Source organism: Suncus etruscus, chromosome 8, assembly GCF_024139225.1.
Source record: "Suncus etruscus isolate mSunEtr1 chromosome 8, mSunEtr1.pri.cur, whole genome shotgun sequence".
Taxonomy (NCBI): domain Eukaryota; kingdom Metazoa; phylum Chordata; class Mammalia; order Eulipotyphla; family Soricidae; genus Suncus; species Suncus etruscus.
Genome location: NC_064855.1, coordinates 16,043,558 through 16,062,734, shown reverse-complemented (window position 1 = coordinate 16,062,734; position 19,177 = coordinate 16,043,558). Strand labels below are relative to the sequence as shown.

The following is a 19,177-nucleotide window of genomic DNA, read 5'->3' as shown; positions in this document are numbered from 1 at the left end:
TCTGGGTGCAGAGTGCTGTGTGAGGATGAGTGAAGAGCTGAACACTGCTCCCTGCACATGGCCCAGCCATCCTGGCCCCTGCTGTCCCTGCTGTCTCTGGGCTAGACTCTGGCCATTCCTTACGCTATGGGGAGCAGGAAGGGCCGGAGTAAGGATGTGGGATGATGTAGCCTTGCTCTGGAAAGCGCCTCTTTCCTGCAGCCTCTCCCTTCACACTGCTATCCAGAAGGGCAATGTTTTCGAAGTTCTCACTTCAGCCCGCTGAGAGGTGACCTCCAGGAAAGTTGTCCTTATGTAAGACAGTGTGTGTGTGTGTGTGTGTGTGTGTGTGTGTGTGTGTGTGTGTGTGCGCGCAACACCTATGAAGCAGTGTCATGAGCAGAGGGAGGCTTTGGAGTTAGGCACCCGTCCCTTGTCCCAGTTCCCTTCCCTCTCCCTACAGCAGAGCTGAAGCAAGCCTGGTTCCTTCCAAATACCCCTCCCCCCTTTCTGCCAGATGGGCTCTTTCTTGGCGCCATGTTCCCTGAATCTTTACTGGGTGCAGAGATACTGTCAGCAGCTCTCAATGAATCCCCTAAATCAAAGTTCTGTAGAGATCCAACGGGGACCTCATGATCCTTCAGTCTTACACCGTGGATGGGGACAAGGACACGGTCTTTCTCCCACTTTCTGAGTCATGGTCCATCATTGTTCAAGGCCCAGCTCCTCACAGCTGTGCCACCCTCTCCCACTGAATGACCAGAGATGTCTCCCCGCTTCTGTCTCAGCTCTCTTCCTGCACTCACGGCAAACTCTGGACCCAACTTTTTTCCCCAACTAGACTAGAAGTTTCTGCAGGGAAGACTGGACTTGCAGAAACCTGAACCAAGGATAAGAGATGGGGCCTTGGCCAGCATGGGTGGCACTGTGAGCTGAGGCCAGAGATGTCGCTCTGCTCGTGTTACACTGCTGGACTGTGCTTGCCTTGCCCAGTGAGATCCTAGGTTTGATTCCAGGCACCGCCAATAAATAAATAAATAAATACATAAATAAATAAAAGGTCCCAAACCCAACCCAACAAGCCTCCTTTATGTTGAAGCCCTTTTTTCTAGATGGGAGCTAGGTTGGCTGGAAACCAGCAAGATGGGACATACTCAATATGGGAAGAAGATGCTGGTCACTAACCAGGTGACAGCCAAAGGAAGAAGAGAAGTTCTGAGCACATGGCCTGGGTTCTGTGCTACTAGCTGTGAGCTGCCCTCTGCAATTGGGAGGGATGAGGGAGGTGGGGAGGGCTGAATTTTCCAGAAGTTTCTGTGTGGTCTATAATGATGATACTGTAAAGCTTACATAGGCCAATGGACTTGACTTCAAAAGGCACTAAAATGGGGGTGAGGAAACAATGCAAAGGGTTGAGTGTAGGCAGAAGGCTGGGTCCCCACCCTGGTAACATTTGTTCCTTTGAGCAGCACAGTGGTCATCTCCCAGGAACTCATCACCCATCCCTGAATGTGGGCCCTAAATCAAACAAAAAACTCACAAAGGATCTAGGGTCCCACAGTTTCAGGGTGCCAGCTGTGCTGCTTCCTAGTTACCCTACAAATCGGAAGCCCCCAGTACTTTCTTCAGTCCTGAGGCCCCATCTGGTCATTCTACAGGAACTTCCACTCTCTTGGAGTCCAGGGCCCCAGGGTAGGTACTATGAGGAGGAAATAGCAATAGAAGCTTTTCTGGAGATGCCCCTCCATGATGTGGATCCCATCTCAGCCTATGATCTCAACACCACAAACCAAGAGAATCCCATGTTCCGGTCCACCTGGTACTATTTTCAACACCATAGACAGCAGGCCCTACTGCTCAGGCCTAAGCCACTCTGTCACCTTCAAATGCTGATGGCAGTGTGAACCATCGGTGGCTCACATGTGGATGTGACTTAATGAACACAAATTGCAGCACCTGCATCGACCTGAAATGGGACCCAGTTTCTTGTGACTCAAGGAAATGAGGGGCTGGCACCTCTTCCCACCAGCCGGGCGCCCTTCACTAGCCACCTGGGTGTCTTGTAGTCTGACCCATAAACACATTCTAGAAGCCACAGAGGCTTGTGCCCAGGCACAGCTAGAGCGAGGCTGGCTGGCTGGGCAGCTGCAGGCCACGCTCCGCTCGCATACCTGACTTGTTCTTGTATTCGATGTCGAAGCCAGTGATGATGCTATTCCCATCAAAACGCTGGGTCCAGCGCAGGTTCATGCTCCGGGCCTTCACCTCCCTGATCTCCAGCTCTGGGGGGTCTGGGGGCTCTGGAGTACAGCAGGAGAGAGGCCAGGTGAGGACAATAAGGGAGCCTGTTCTTCATGCCCTCACCCCAGGGAGGGAAGTTTGGGATGGGGGTCCCTGTGGACACTGTCTTGCCCCAGTGGGACAAGATGGGAGGTGGCAGGGGCCTGCCTTATTCCCTCTTAGTTGGGAGAGGATGTGCCCTATCTTTCCCATGTTCGACCTTGTCTTCTTGTCCTAAAAGTCTCTGGTCAGGAGCTAACAACAAGCCATGGCCCAGAATAAGCTTCTGTGCAGGGGAGACAGGGGTCTTCTGGGTAGCCATACCTTGCACAGTGAGTTGGATCAAACCCCGGTCCTCCCCGTAGGAGTTGATGGCATGGCAGCTGAAGAACACAGAGTCGCCTCGGTCGGCCGGTTGGAGCTAAGGAGGCAGAGGGAGGAGAGAGTGTGGAGAGAGGGAAGAGGAAGTGTCTTTTACCAGGTACTGGTAAAAGGTGGGGGCTGTCCAGGTTGTTCTGCTCAGTGGAACCCCATTCCTGGACTTGTCAAAGGTTCTGCTGAGTGGAAGATGGAAGAGTTCAGTAGGGGCTTAGGAGTTCTAAGGAGTCTTAGGGGTTTGGTAGGAGTTGAAGGGTTCTGAGGAGGCTGAAGGGTTTTGAAGGGAGCTGAGGGGGCTGAAAGCTGAGGGTTCAGAAGGGACTGAGCCCGGGGAAGGTTTCTTCACCCCCATAATGAGCCGGGTATGAGAAAGGATCTCTGTGAGGTGCAAAGGCAGACACAGCAGGATGAAGAAAGGGGCAGGCCCGGGAGGTCTATGGAGGGTCTCCCCACAGTCTGCCCAGAGACTCCCCATTCCCTGCCTTGTGGCACCCCCTTACCAGAGATGGGGCTCACCTTTAGTGTGGACACCACCTCGTCACCCGTGTCCTTGGTGGCGATGGCATAGCGCATGGTGCGCTCGGGGTCGATGACAGTGTCCCCCTTCTCCCAACGGATGATGATGGGTCGTTCGCCCCGTGCCGTGCAGTTCAGCTCCTTGGCCTGGCCCTTGATGGCGATGGTGGTGTTGGGGTGGGACGTGATCATGGCTGGAACTGGGGAAGAGTGTGGGGGCTGGGTAAGTCGGAGGCCAGTGTGGGGGAGGCAGCCCTGACTCAATGCTTCTCCTCAGAGCAAGACCCCCTGGGATGAGTGTCTGAAGGGCTGAAGGGTACCTGAGTCCCTTGTCACCCATGATAACCTGATTGACAGCTTCTACTTACCAAGGATCTGAGTCCCAGCCCCTCTGGTGGGACCAAGAGGCCTTTTCTTTTCATTTTGGTTTTTGGGGCACATCCTGCAGCACTCAGGGATTACTCCTAACTCTATGCTCAGAAATCGCTCCTGGTAGGCACGGAGGACCATATGGGATGCCGGGATTCGAACCACCGTCCTTCTGCATGCAAGGCAAATGTGCCACCTTCATGCTTTCTCTCTGGTCCCCCTAGAGGCTTTTTCTGGGCTTTCAAGACTCATAAGGTGACCCAGGAATGAGGGCATGGGGCAGTGTGGCCTGCTGCCCTTGCTTTCCCTTCTCTTCCCTTCTCAGCCCCTGTCACTCTCGCTCCCTGTCAGGGAAGAGAACAAAAAGAACATGGGGCTTCATCAAGGTCTGGAGTCACCAGGGTGGGGCTGAGAAACGGAGGAACTACTTCCAGTGAAATCTTGAGTTGGACTCTGCTACTCTGCTACTCTGAGGTGCTGTGCCAAGTTAGAGGGAACCTTGGGGACGGGAAACAGGGTCTCAGATTTCTGGGGGGGAGAGAGAGGCGAGCAGGAGCAGCATGAACAGCTGGTGGAAGGCCTTGGGCCAGGTGTGGGGGCACTGATTGGGCTCCCTGCAGCAATGTCCCGGCGGCCACCCCTTTAGCAGGCCTGTCGCTTGGTGCTCAGTCCCAGAGGCAACCCTGGCCTGCAGCCCCCCATCCCAGGCTCTCCACATGCCCACCCCTCCCCTCCCCACCCCAGCCCCAGCTCATCAAATAAGGAAGCAGATGAATTTTATAATGCACGGCATTACGCCAGCACATACAATAAAACACGCAAGACAAATAACGAGGTGCAAGTTCTAATGAAGAAACAGCCCGCAGTCAGAGACACCCGCGTATGAATTATTGACTAAGGTTTTACACTCTCAAGGATGTGCCGAGGACTGGTTTTCCATCAAGGATTTGCATAATTCACTTGGAGGAACCTGGGCGGAATATAGAGTAACATTTCACACCAACAAGTCGGTGCTTGCGGCTCTAATGCCGCCACTGGTTCCTGAGGAAGGAGTAGGGGGCTGGGGTGGAGGGGAGACAAGCAGGCACCCCCACTGAATGTTCAGAGATGGGAGTGTGAGTGTAGGGATTCTGGAGGAGAGACAAGGTCAGTGGCTGAGGCCTTGTGGCAGCAGAGGGGAACTTGTGGATGTAGGTGCTGCAGAGAGAGGGGCAGATGCATGGGGCAGTGGAAGAGAGGGAAGGGAAGGTCTCTTCTGGTTGGAGGGCTTCAGCCTTCCAGGAAGGGGGCATAGATGTGGTCTCCTCTCTGGACAACCCTGGGTGAGCATGGTAGATGTCTGGATGCTACAGCCTGGTGCCCGGAGCAGTTTGCTCAGCAGAGCCTGGGGGTTCAACAGCCCCTGGCCCCTCATCCTGGAACCTAGTGAGCAGTGCTTAACCTGCACTGTCTTCCTCATCAACCTCCAATGAGCTATAGGCTAAAGTGATAGTACACAAGGAGGACATTTGTCTTGCATGTGGCTGATCTGGGTTCGATCCTTGGCATGTCATATAGTCCCCCATGCCCACCAGGAGTGATTCCTGAGTGCAGGGCTCTTACTCCTGAGCATTGCCATGTATAGCTCCCCACCCAAAAATAAATAAATTAATAATAAAAAAAAAGGACCCGGAGAGATAGCATAGCGGTGTTTTCCTTGCAAGCAGCAGATCCAGGACCTAAGGTGGTTGGTTCGAATCCCGGTGTCCCATATGGTCCCCCGTGCCTGCCAGGAGCTATTTCTGAGCAGACAGCCAGGAGTAACCCCTGAGCACCGCCGGGTGTGCCCCCCCCAAAAAAAACGCAAAAAACAACAACAAAATGGCCCAGGCTCATCTTTTTCTATTGTTCATGGCAGACACAGACAGACAGACAGACAGAGTTACATAAATCACAAGATGGATCATGCCACAGATACGGAACCTCAGAATGACTGTGCCCACCCAATCATGTTTGAGCTGGCAGCCACAAGGATTTGTGGGCTCCAAAACCCTAGCAAGCATGTGCCATGGGGTGAGGGATTTGAATATCCTTGGGCACACACACTAGACATTCTCAAGAACCTGGCCGGTTCCAGTAGGCTCAGACACGAGGTGACAAAAAGTTTGGATGCTATCTGCAGCTTAATTTGGTTTACCTGGCCCTGCTCCAGTCTGGGTTTGCCTCAGAATCCTTATGCCTGGAAGATGCTGAGGGGCCCATGCCAGGATAGGCCCATAGTCACACTCCTGGTAGACAGTTGGGTCCTTAAGAAGTGGACAGTGAACTGGAGACATAGTACAGTGGGAAGGATGCTTGCTTTGCATGTGGCCAACCTGGGTTTGATTCCTAGGATCCCTGAGCCCACCAGAAGTGATTCATGAGTATAGAGCCAGGAGGAAGCCCTAAACAGTTCCAGGTGGAATGCAAAACCGAAAAAGGGGACAGTGATGGTGGAGGGGTGGAAGCGCCTTAGCACATAAAGCAGCAAAGCTGATGGCAACACTAGGGAATCTCTATCCCAGCTCTGGGAAGTCTCACATGTACCAGTTGACACGTGAAACAAGGTCTTCCTGTGTCCTGGGTGAGACATGGGACACTGTAGGTAGGTGTGTAGGAAAGGAGGGGAGAGGAGAGATGAGAGGGACAGGGCCTGGGAAAGAAGGGAATGGATGGAGGCAGAAGGGACAGAGCAGGGAGCACCTTCCAACAAGGAAAGGCTGACCTGCTATCTACCCAAGGATGTTTCAGGAGTGTCCTGTTAGGGAAGGGTTGCATGGGCCTAGAAAGGTCCCTATGATAGGCAGGGGTGGGTCGCAGCCCTGCTCTCTGAGTTCCCAGGAGTGGCTGGGGCTTAGGCAGAGGGCTGGGAACAGGCTTCCTGTTATGGGGCTGATTCTACCACAAATCCTAGGCCCTTTCTGGAAAAGGAGCCAAGGACGCACCTTTCTGTTGACATAATGGAAGTTGGACTCAGACACGCCCCTTGGATAGCCCCATCGTAATGAAAGTTGAACCTGGACACACCCCCTGGTCATGCCAGATATAAAAGGGAAAATTTGGACCATTGGAGGGGGCCCAGGATTGTGACCAGAGTATTTTCTGGTCCACAGGGGGCCGGAGAAACAGCATTGGCAAGATGCTGTCTGCTTTGTATTTATCCCTCTATTGAATCTGGTACTATGCCCCCTCTACCACCTCTGGATGGTGAATTTCCATCTCTCTCTCTCTCTCTCTCTCTCTCTCTCTCTCTCTTTCACACACACAATGGCAAATTTATGCTCCAACATTACAAGCACAATGACATTCATAACTACTGTTGTGACATCCTCATGGGTCACCATGGGTCTGTTCCAGTGAGTGTCAACCCCTAATCCTGTCTGACCTCTGTGCACCTCCTGCACAAATACACATTTATTCACATACTCATAGTCACAGATTCATCCACTCACATATACTGAAGTATATTCACACACACAAAGACACATATTCTCATACCCACATATTCTTATGCACACATATATAAAGTCACATATACTATATACTATCACACTCATATACACATGCGTTACAGACTTGAACGCATATATACACACACCCAAAGATATACATGCATACATACATGTATATGCTGCTGGCTACCTCTCCCTGGGACTGTGGCCTTGGCTGCACCTGGCTGTGTTCAGTTCTTTCCAGGAAGTCCTGGGAATAGGCACTGCCAGGCCGAGGTTTTTCTTACTAAGCTCAGAGCCTGTGATGCCCATGGTGCAGTGGAGGCAATGATGGAGGTTCATCTCTGGGCTCGAGGCTCAGGGGTCCCTCCAATCATGAGCAGCTCCGTGAAAATCAGTGGGGTGAACTCCATCTTCAAAAAAGGAAGGGGTGGTGCCTAGGCCACCCATTCCCTGCCTGCTGCAGCCGTGACCGTCCCCTCTTGCCATCTGTCATTGTTCCCCCCGCACAGGGTATCTACTTTGGGGAGAGGATCTGGGCTACTCCCAGGACAGGGCCCAGGGAGAGGGCTGCAACAGCTCTAGGGGTGCTCAGGAGGGATCCTGAAAGGGGAGGGGATGAGCCATAGGGGATTGCCTGGGGATGGAATGACAGACGCTAATGGAAGCTGCAAAGGCAGCTCAGTGCTCCGATAGGACACAGGAGGCTTTGATGAGCTGTGCTCCGCGTTCCTGCCGTGTAATTCAATTAACAGCCTGGGAAACCTAATTTCTTTTTACAAAGCGGGGGCATGGGGTAGATTCTCCAGGGACCTGGGGATGGGGAGAGGCAGGATGTGGGGACTCAAGGCAGCTCGAGTGGATGAGCCGCCTGCCTACCCTCCTCCTGCCACAATCCTGGAGGTGGGGTGCTCCCTGAGAGCCCAGGACATCTTTGGAGTGAGCCCACCTGGCTTCCTTTATTTTTGCGCCACACCAAGTGAATGCTTGTTTTTTGGGGGCTGCTCATTGTTCAGTGCTGTGGATCATTCCCTGCATTGCTGGATCCAGGCAGTGGGTGCCAGAAATTGAACTGGGCCTTCTGCAGCAAAGCAGGTGCCCAGTCCCTTCTTGGTAATTGTTCAATTCCGACTGCTGCTTCATTTTTTTTTTTTTTAGTGGGGGGGCACACCTGTCTATGTTCAGGGTTAACTCCTGGCAGGCGCAGAGGCCCATATGAGGTGTGGGAGATGAAACCTGGATGGGCCACATACGAGGCAAGTGCTCTGCTGGCAATTCTTGTCTTTCATAGGAGACCCCATAACTAGATGAGGCCACTGTGGAAATTTGCCACCAGCTGGTTCTTTTTCTTTTGGTGTGGTGTGGTGTGGTGTGGTGTGGTGTGTGTGTGTGTGTGTGTGTGTGTGTGTGTGTGTGTAAGCTTTCCAAGTGGTAATATGAGGTCCTTAGATACTTCTTTTGCTTGTATTTTTATTTTTTGGGGAGCCAGATCCAGTGGTGTTGAGGCTTTACTCCTGGTTCTGTGTTCAAGATCACTCTTGGTGGTGCTTAGGGGACCATAGGGGCTGCTGAAAATGGAATCTGAGTCTTTTGCATGCAAGGCAAGTGCCCTCCCCACTGTGCTATTGCTCTGATCCCAGTTCTTGTTCTGTGGGTTGGACTGCTTGATACGATGGTCTGAAGAGAGGGAACTGCTTGACCTTGTCATGCTGGGAACACTAGGGCTCCCTAGCAGAGGCCTCATGCAGCAGTGTTTGGGGGCCTCCAGACTCCAATGGTGATGCTTGAAGGTCCTGTGGTGCCAGGACTGGCTCTGGCTTAGCTTCAGCCCAGTAGTGTGTATCTGAACAAGCAATGGCCAGAACTTATTCCAAACTACCCGCCAAATGAGCCCAAGGTGTCCTACCCTTCTGGGTCAGAAAGAAAACTCAATATACTCACAACACAAACTTCACACACAGAAGGCCTGGGTTCAATCCCCCAGCACTGCCAAGAACGGCTCCTGACTACCACCAGGTGTGGCCCCAAACCAGAAATGAAACTACTCCTAGTCTGACACTGAGTGGGGGTGAATATGATAAAGGCCAAAGGACTTCCCTGACACCACAGGGTCTTCTAAAAGATTCTGCTGCAGGTCTGAACCTCCCCAACACGGCACTTGTCACACTTGTCCCCAAGACATTCAGAAGAACACAGTACTGTGACGAGACAGTCTCCTGCCCCCTCAGTGCTCTGTTGGGCCCACGTTCATTAGCAGTCCAGGGCAGGGAAAGATCTTGCTAGGCCTCTGGGCCCCCAGAAGAAAAGGTACCCAGAGGGCAGGAGTGGGATCCCCACCTCAAACCCCTTTCTCCCTCAGGGGCAGCACGGGGAGATTGAGGAAATCAATTTTGGAGAAAGACAGTTGTCACAGCCCCACGGAGGCATCTTGGACCGTCTGTGCACTGACTTGAAGGCCAGCTGGGCCCCGAGGGCCCGCCCCGACCAGCTGCTATTTACATTTTAATTTGAAACGAGAGGTTGATAGATTTTTAAAACACCCAGAGTCCTGTCAGCTCCCTCCTCACCTGCTTTACCCACAGGCTCTCTGAGCATCACCCCAGGCTTGAAGAGGGGCCTTGGGGGAACCCAGACTTTGCTCTGGGGCTCTGACCTCTGCAGGGGCCCATCCCTCCGGGACTCCAGGCTCTTAGACCAGCTTCTCCAAAGAGCAAAGGTTGCATGGGCATTAGCCAACGACTCAGCCCTGGGGACTGCTCCCCCACCTCACCATGGCTCAGAGAGGCTCAGCCTTTATCTTAGGTCACACAGCACAAGGGTCCCAGGAAGGTAGATGATCAGCCCCAAGTCCCCACAGCAACACAAGGCTTTCCACACTATTTCCTCTGACTGTTGCATTTTCTTCCTTGCCCAGGCTGGTGGAAAAGTGGGGTGTGGATGGATCATAGGCTGGGACAAACTGGGTTGGCAGATCCAGGAGACTGGGCAGGCTGGAGATGGGGTGGGTGGTGGGGCAGTCTAGCTGGCTGTGCCCCTCACTCTACTCTGTGCCTGGGGACCAGAGCCCTGGCTGCTGTTTCCCACTGCCAGTCCCCAAATGGCCATGGAAGCTGCAGTTCTGAATGTCCACAGGAGAGGAGCCTGCATGTGCGTGAGTGTCCATGTATGTGTGCGTGTGTATATGTGTGGTAAGTGTGCAGGAACAGAAGATTTACAAGGCTGTAAAAGGCCCACTGAGGTGTGAGGAGGAAGCTGCACCCTGGGGATGCCTGGTAGCCTGTCCTCTGACAGTGTGCATTCACTCATTACTGTCCGCCCCTGTGCTGGCCTCTCAACTCTGGGTGCCAAAGTCTTGTCTTTCCTTCTTTTTGTGTGGGGTAACTCCCAAGCACTGCTTGGGACCATCAGTGGTTTGCAGCCAACGGGGTTGGCAGGTCAATGCAGGGACCTGAGGATGTGGTGTCAGGAATAAGCTAGATCAGCCCAGTGGTACTTGGCATCTCAAAGGCTGCACTGACAAGGCTCAGGGAACCATGTGGTGCCAGGGGTAGAATCTATGATGGCCATGGACCTTATGCTATCCTGAACCTTAACTCCTGACTCTACACTTCCACTGCAGGACTCTCTCTCCTTTCTCTGGCACCAGGATCCACGCAGGGGCCATTCAACCCCTTGGGCATCTCTTCAGTCTCTTTGATGTCTCTTCTGTTTGCTTTTGGGCCACAGCTGGCAGTGCTCAGGGCTTCCTCTTGGCTGTGCACTCAGGGATCACTTCTGTAGAGCCAGAGTGGGGACCATAATGGGATGCTGGGGATTGAACCTGGGTCAGCTATGTGTAAGGTAAGCTCTCTCCCTGTTGTGCTATCACTCTGTCCCTGAAACAATCCATGTCATGGGTCTCTAGGTTGGGGGGGGGAAATGGTGGAGATGAAGGCTCTGTCTCCCTGCCTCCTCGGTGCCCTAGATCTTCCTGACTAGAAGGGCAGCAAGTGCAGGGTGGGAGTAGGGATGGGGGCTCTTCCCCTCAGGGTCCCTGGGAAGGGGACTCTTCTAGGAAGCCCTCCCTACTGCACAAAGCTCAGCAGGTGCCTGCTTAGCACTATGTGTGCAGATTTGGCTTTGGAGCAGCTTCCCTGGTGTGCCCTCTCTGTCCTCCCCTAGGTGTCCTCTCCATCCTCCCCCCTGCAGTGTCCTCCTCATCCTCCCCCTGGGATTTCCTTCCTCCTCCCCCTGATGTCTCCTCTGTCCTCCCCCTCTGCTCCTCCCTGTCTTCACCCTCGTGTTCTCTCCGTCCTCCCCGTCTTTCCCCTGGTGTCCTCTTCATCCTTCCCATGATGTCCATTTCATCCCCCCTGGCATCTTCTCTGTCCTCCCCTTGGCATCCCGTCCATTTTCCCCCAGCATCTTCCACCGAGGAGAAACTCCCTGTGTGGGGAGAAGGGGTGCTCCCCCCTTTTGTTCCTGGTGAATTACATGCATCCATCAGAGGGGAGGGCCCCCTCCTTCCCCGGCCCTGCCCACGCTCCACACACCCCTGGGCTTGTGTCTCCTTGTTAACAAGACCCCGACAGGCACAGAGCCATGTTTGGCTGTGGGAGATAAGCTGCCACAAAGGGACAGTGCTGGCACGTGGAGCGGTGGGCTGCGAGGCTTGGGGGGGGCGTGGCTCAGCCCAGGCATCAGCTTGGGGCTCCCCCTGAGAAGGGCTGGCCTTCTGGTGCAGGCTTTCCTTTTTGCCTTCTGAATGTTGGGGCTGTGCGTTGTTAATTTGATTGTGTCTACTTCGGCTTCTTGTCTCCCCTGATTAGCCAAGCTCCACCTGAAGCCTGAGATTAATGTGAATGGCAGGGAAGCAATCTGTCTGGGCCCCGAGAGCGGGTGGGAGGTGCCCGGCGGGCTGGGGATACAGGGGGGTCCAGCTGGCCACTGGCCATGTGTGGGTAGCGGAGTGTGTGTGCAGAAAGTGGGGCCAAGAGAATGTTGGAAATAGGGGTAGCCATGTGCCATAGAGCTGGTGATGTTGTGGTTTTCTGGCTAAGACCCTCCAACACACCAAGCTTTGTGACTCTAGGGGTGAGTCTATGCTCTTAGCTTCGGGCCAAGGAAAGCAATGGCTGGGGTGGAGTGGAGGTGGAGGCAGGCTCTTTGCTTCTCCTATTGTTATTGTTTGTTTCTGAGTCACACCTAATGGCACTCAGAGGTTACTCCTGGATCTGCACTCAGAAATTTCTCCTGGTGGGCTTGGGGAGCATACGAGATGCCAGGGATTGATCTGTAGTAGGCTGCACGAAGGCAAACGCCCTTCCTGCTGTGTTATTGCTCTGTCCCCCATTTCCCCTCCTTTCATTCTCCCAAGAATGCTAGAAAAAAACGAGCCATAGTACAAATTGTGGGCACTCATGAAAGGCTACATGGTGCCATGTGCCCTGGTTACTGCCTAACATGAATCGTATCATTAACCACCCTCACCCCCACTGACACACATGCTAGGAAGTAGGGGAGTATTTCTGGGTCTAGTTTAGAAATAATATTCCAGGAAAGTGACTCATCCTGTCAAAATCCTCTGGGAGACGGGAGGAAGCAGTGCCATCTCTCTGCTTCTTTGGAAGCACTCAGGGGGCGTCTGGCTGCAAACACTTGACATTGGTGGTCTTCCAACTTGTGTGCTGAACTATTTGAAGGGGTGGACAGTGCTCAGTCTGGCCTCTGCCACTGCCTCTAACCCTCTGCAACAGCAGTGAGAGATGGTTCCAGTGTCCAGCCCAGCCCAGCCCAGCCAGTCCAAGCCATGCAGATTGTTCCAGCACCATATGCATAGGAGAAGCACAGCTGCCTGGCAAGTTCTCATAGACAGTGCAAGGATGTGAGTGAGGAGACAGTTTCAGCTTCTCAACTTATAAAAAGCAGAAGTGAGTGGGGAAACATGGCCGGGCCCTTCTGAGTGAGGCTCTGAGTTCAACCCCTGGCACCAATCACTGCAGCCCTTCATGCCAACTTTTGAGGCCCCTATCGGGTCTTTTCCTCGTCTATGAGATTTGGAAACAGAAACAGGATAAAGGAAGAAGGCCTGGGTTTAACCTGGCTGGCACTGCCCTGTCTGTGGCTGGGCTCCCAGTCACTGCAACCAGAGTGACCGACTCCTCAGAAGCTTAAGGGCCAACCTGGCCTGTCTGTATTGCCAGGAACATCCTGACAACTCCAGGCCCTCTCTCTGCACCCCTACCATGCCAGACCATCTCATTAGAGCACCCTATACAGACAGGGCCTGTTAGAGGTCTGACTAAAAGATTCTAGAAGTTGGCTCAGGAACTTGGTCTAGGGAGACCTTTGGAGAGTTGAGATATGGTCTAGAGAGGGATTTTAGAGTCTGGGTGGCCCACTGGGAGAGCAGAGACCACCATGGAGCACTTCCAGGGCTCCGGGTCTCCTATCTAGCTCCCTGAAGGCCCATCCTGGGGACTTCACACACATACTGGCCTTTCTGAGGGCCCATATGTGGACCATCAGCTGTCCAGGGTCCAGACCATCCCTGATGAGGCACCCTGCCCCCTCGCTGCCTTCCTGGGGAGCCTGGGAGCTGACTCTAATTAGTCTGACATTTTGCTAAACAAACAAACGAAAACTCAGACCAAACAAAGAGCCCTTCTGGGCTTAATTGGCCATGGGCTCTGCTGGGCTCAAGCACAGGCGCCTCGATTAGGTGGTAGGAAGTTGGCAGGGGGTAAGGGACGGGCCAGTTCAATCGGGTGACCTCTGCGCAAGGGGTTGCTGCCAGGTAGTGGAGATGTCTAGGCCCAGCCAGCAACTCCCATGGGTGAGACTCGTTCTTTTCCCACATGTCAGTGGGGGACACTGTGCCTCCTCCTTGAAGGCATCATCTGTCTGATTTGTGTCTAAAAGGGAGGAGAAGGCAGCATTGCCATTTCTTCTGCTAATTACACTGATTTGCGGCCTGGTTCTGCCTAGCGACGTGGTGCCCTGCCAGGACATAGAACACACTGCTGGAAGCAGACAGATAGATGGACGGAGCTCAGCAGACTATGAGCTCAACCAGACCAGACCCTCATCCAGGCCTGTCCTCACTCAGCTGAGGAAACTGAGGCCTGGAGATGGGGCACACAGGTGGTAAGACACAGGAGCCACGGACAGCATCCAGACTATTGAGTCGTGGTCATGCTTTTGACACCAAATGTTCAGTCCACAGAGGCCACTTTTGGTCTCACCTGGGAAGGGATCACCAGGGGTCTTCGAGAAGGAGCCAACCTCACAGACAAGGCCTAAAGCATTTGGCAAAGTGTGGGAGGCAATGGCAATATCGGGCGCTGGGCAGGACTGACATTAGGGCTCTCCTAACTCATCAAACAGGAGGGGGGCGGGCAGTCAAGCCTGTGTAGTTGCCAGCAAGATTGTCCCAGGGTGCAAAGCCTGGTGCTTGTCCCAGGGTGCTTGCTCTGACATTTGGGACTCATGGATATTTCCACATTGTGATCCTCTAGGAACAACTCTGCAATTCTGATTCTCCACTGGTCTCTGGACTCATGGAACTGCATTGGGGTGTGACATTGGATGGCCAGGAAATAATTCAAAAGGCTTTGCACATGGGGTTCGAACTTCATGGCCTGCACTGCTCAGTACCAGACACATGCTGGATATAGCCAGCACACTATAGAATGCCCCTGTACCTTTTATTTCACCCCTCTACTTCATTCTCCCTCACTCCTAGCAAACACCCTGAATCCTATGTCCCCACAACACAGGCATACCCCACCCCACATACCTCTGTCCGCACCCTGGAGGGGACAGCCTTGGTTGCTATCACTTCTTGTCACCGCCATCCTCAGAGACAAGAACCTTTATGTAACTTTCTTCTCAAGGCCTTGAAGTTCAAGTTCACGCCCTACCTGAGTCTCTTTGTCACCTGGTTTCTCACTTCCTAAGTTACTCAGCTTTTGGGGGGTGTTACAGCTGTTTGGGGGTATGTCTCACTCTCTTTCAAGACTTGAATGTTCCTAAGAACAGCGACTTGATCTCATCACTAGGCGCGCAGCACCTACACTACAAAGAGTGACTGTGAACAGCATTGGCGTATGTGTATTTTGGGCTGAACACTGAATTCATTGGCATAAGTGCACAAGTTCATTTACATTTTAAGAAAGAAAGAGTGGGGGGCCGGGAAGGTGGCGCTAGAGATAAGGTGTCTGCCTTGTAAGCTCTACCAAGGAATGGACCACGGTTCGATCCCCCGGCGTCCCATATGGTCCCCCCAAGCCAGGGGCGATTTCTGAGCACATAGCCAGGAGTAACCCCTGAGCGTCAAATGGGTGTGGCCCAAAAACCAAAAAAAAAAAAAAAAAAAAAAAAAGAGTGGGGGCCGGGAGGTGGCGCAAGAGGTAAGGTGCCTGCCTTGCCTGCGCTAGCCTTGGACGGACCGCGGTTCGATCCCCCGGTGTCCCATATGGTCCCCCAAGCCAGGAGCGACTTCTGAGCGCATAGCCAGGAGTAACCCCTGAGCGTTACCGGGTGTGGCCCAAAAAAAAAAAAAAAAAAGAAAGAAAGAGGGCCAGAGAGATAGGACAGCGGGTAGGGAGGGCACTTGCCTGGCAAGCAGTTAATTCGGTTTCCATCCCCCGGCATCTCACAGTGCCAAAAGTGAGCCCTGAGTGCAGAGCCAGAAGTAAGCCCTGAGTACCTCCCTGAGTGTTTTTGGGTGGGGCCCAAAAATAAAAGAGAGAGAATTTTTTTTTTTTTTTTTTGGAGAGAGAGAGAATTTTTAAAGCATAGGCCCCCATCCTCTCTGGGTCCCTCTCTGGTGATTGTGGTCATGCCTCAGACACTGCTGTGGGACCAAGACAGATCCCAAGCAGCTGACATGCTGGGAGTGATCATAGTCAGCACAGGCGGGATTGAACTCGGGGCCTCACCACTCCAGCCCTGTAGGGCATGAACAGGTCTGACATGGGGGTCTAGCTGGGCCCCGTGGCATTGAAGTGCTAGCAGTGAATAAAAAGTACTGTGGTGCTGGGGAGGAAATGGGGTTCAGAGAAGCCAGAGGCTGGGTTCCCTCTACTTCCCCTCAGATAGTGGTGAATTGGATCCCACTTATCTGTCCCAGCCTGTACCCTGAGATTTGAGAGTTCAGCCCTGTATTCAGCAGTGAGTTATTACTGGACACCATGGGTTCCACTTCCCTGCAGTGACAGTGACAAATGTCCACTCGGACTCCAGGGCGCCTTTTACAAGGATGCCCCTTTGCTGCATTCATGCCCCTGGCTAACGTGGAGATACTCTCAAACTCTTTCCTAAGAGCTAGAAAAAAAAAAGGCAAGTGCCAGAGTCTGAAGTGGATGAAGAGAGGCCTGGCCTGGCTCTGGCAGTTCCTCTGCTGCTCCCTAAGCTCTATCCTGAGGGCCTGTCCCCACTTTCCTGCATCCTTTCAGGGAAAGCCAGAGTGGGGAGATGGGAGCAGCAACTAGCAGGATGAATGTTCCAGAAGGTCAGTGCACCCTCCTGCCCTCCCACCCCTTCAACATTGCTACACCACCATAGAGCACTGTGAGTCATTTTGGAGAGATATATCCAATGGTGCTCAGAGGCTACTCGAAATTCTGTGCTCCGAGGTTGCTCCTGGTAGTGGCCAGGGACCATGCAGAGCCGGAACAGAACTGGGCCTCCTGCAGACAGCACCTCTCCTCAGTTCTCTCTGCTGGGTTCAGCAGGCTCTGCAGCTTCCTTCAGGAAAACACTCTGTGGGCTTTCCACAGGGAGGGCTTTGAGGGAAAGCTTGGAAAACCCCAGGTATGGTGGCCAGAGCTAGAAAGGGGGGACTATGTGAGGAAGGGATATGTGTAAAGAAGGGTACTATATGAGGAAGGAAGCTGTGTGGTAAAGGAGTTCTGATGAAGGGGGACTGTATAAGAAAGGGGCTCTGAGGAAAGTGGTCTGTGTGAGAAAGAGGGTCTTGAGGAAAGGGGGCTTTACAAGGAAGGGGTTCTGTGTGAGGGTCTCTGTAAGGGAGAGAGGGTCTGTGTGAGTTAGAGTGAAGGGGCTGTGCTAGTTAGGGGTGGGGGGTTTTGTTTTTTGAAAGACATGCTGAGAAACATGCAGGGTGGTGGGTGATATGGAGGTGTGAGGAGGTGCTGTGAGTGGAAAATAAACCTGAGGTGTTTGTGAGACGAGCAGATGGAAGACAGGAGTGTGTCTGTGACTTCCTGAGGAAGGACTGAGCTGCTGGAATTGGTGGGGGGAAGATTGGCTCCAAGGGCCAAGCCTGCTGAGGGACCCCATTCCTGGGGAGGAGTGGGGTCAGAATAATGCACCATGTGCGTGATTGCTGAATATGCATACAGGTGTGTCGATGTGTGGATGTGAATGAGTGGGTCTGGAGACAATGTGTGTGTAAGAGTCTATGGATAGGTGTGTGTATGAGACCAAGTATGTGAAAGTATGTGTGAGTGAATGTTTGTCTATGTGAGTCTGAATGTGTGAATATGTATATATGTGTATATATATATATATATATATATGTGAGTATGAGCCAAGTGTGACAATAGTGAGCATATCTAGGTGTGAGTGCAGGAAAGTGTGTGCTTGAATATGTGCGTGTGCAATTTTTGAATCACACACCAGGCTGCCTAGTGAATGCAAATGTCACAACACAACTGAGCTTCCTACAGTCAGGAATTTGGCCACCAGAGTTCACTGCTGCTGCCTGGTGGTGAGGTGTGAACAGATGGAAACACACAGGCCTGGATCGGGTGTGTATGACTCAGCCAGGGCTCCCCACATCAGGATGGGAACAGGGTTCCTCATATATGCACAGAACCACCTCCTGTCTGTCTGGCACCACTCACTCGAACCCCCTCTTCTACCCAAAGATTCTGCCACCAAGATTCAACCACAGTCTCAGTGGACTCCCCTAAGTAAGGACTCTGAGGATGAGGACTGTGTGGGGTACAGGCTGCCCTCACCCAGAGAGCTCGGAGTAGATTTGAGCCTGGCTGCGCGCGCGCACACACACACACACACACTCACACACACACACACACACACACACACACACACACACACACACACACACACACACACGCCTCTGAGCTCTGAGCCCTCCTACCTCTCGCAGGCGAATTAGCAGCTCTCTCCCCGGCGGAGGGATGTAGATTGATTGCCTGGTTTTATTAAGGACAAAGTGCTTTTTGATAGTGTGAGGAAAGCGGCTCCCCAGGGCGGGGATTCCGGCGCGAGCTCCTGGAGCATCGATCGTCGGCTTCCCCGTCCTGAGTTGAGCTACAGCAGCTCCAGCTCTGGAAGACACTGGGCAGACCACACATGGGCCTTACTCACAGCAGCTTTGTTCCCATGCACCCAGCGTGGTCAACCATGGGGAATCACAAAATGCCAGCTAAATCGTCGAAGGCCCGTTGGGTATCAGGGATCAGACAGGTCACTTTGCAAGTCCCCTCTGACTTACTCATAATAGCCATGGTGGCAAGAGAATTCATTAGGAAAACGACATGCAGTGAGGTCAAGGGGGACAAGAGGCCACAGGGACACAACATGGCATTCACTAGGCTGGGTCCCTGCTGGCCTCCAGGCCCATACCAGTTATGGACATTTGAACACTGTCCTTATTCTGTGACTCCGAGAGAGGGTTCACCAAGTAGAAATGTCGTGTGTGTGACTAACAGAATCCAAGGACCTATGGGCAAACCCCCCTACCCCAATAGGGGTCAGCCCTGCACCAAGATAAAGCATCCTGGACTCATGAGCACTGCTGTGCTTTCAGCAATCCCAGAGCACCCCCTTTCTGTGATCAGCTCCTGCCACATGCCCTGTTATTCTCAACATTCTCAACAATGTCTGGGATTGGACCTATGGAGCTTAAAGAAGACACGGGCTGGGCCTCAGTCACAGTGTCTGGAAAGGAGGACTTTTGTTCTGTCCCTTTCTCCAGCAGGGCCAGTCACTGTACTACACACTAGCACATGGATGACATGCCAGAGACAGAGAAACACTGACTATCACCCCAGACTCCACCACTACAGATTCCGAGCATCTCAGGACTAGGACCCAGAGGGGACCAAGGAACGGGGTAAGGTCACTACTGAGAAGGAGGTGCTTTGGGGTCCCCCAGTTGAGGTTTCTGATGGTCCATCCCAGTTTTCCTATGCAGAGGGGGTGGAAGCCAG

General features: G+C 53.1%; 2 protein-coding genes across 2 annotated transcripts in view; one reads left to right on the top strand and one right to left on the bottom strand.

Annotated features, from left to right (window-relative positions):
* UBE4A (ubiquitination factor E4A) overlaps positions 1-19,177 on the top strand; it is a 626,538-nt gene that overhangs the window by 3,796 nt on the left and 603,565 nt on the right. The window lies entirely within an intron of this gene.
* Positions 1-19,177, bottom strand: part of DSCAML1 (DS cell adhesion molecule like 1) — a 241,203-nt gene that overhangs the window by 46,244 nt on the left and 175,782 nt on the right. The window contains 3 exon segments of the mRNA XM_049778199.1: positions 2,151-2,279; positions 2,584-2,680; positions 3,154-3,353. Of these exon segments, the coding sequence (XP_049634156.1) occupies positions 2,151-2,279; positions 2,584-2,680; positions 3,154-3,353 (426 nt within the window).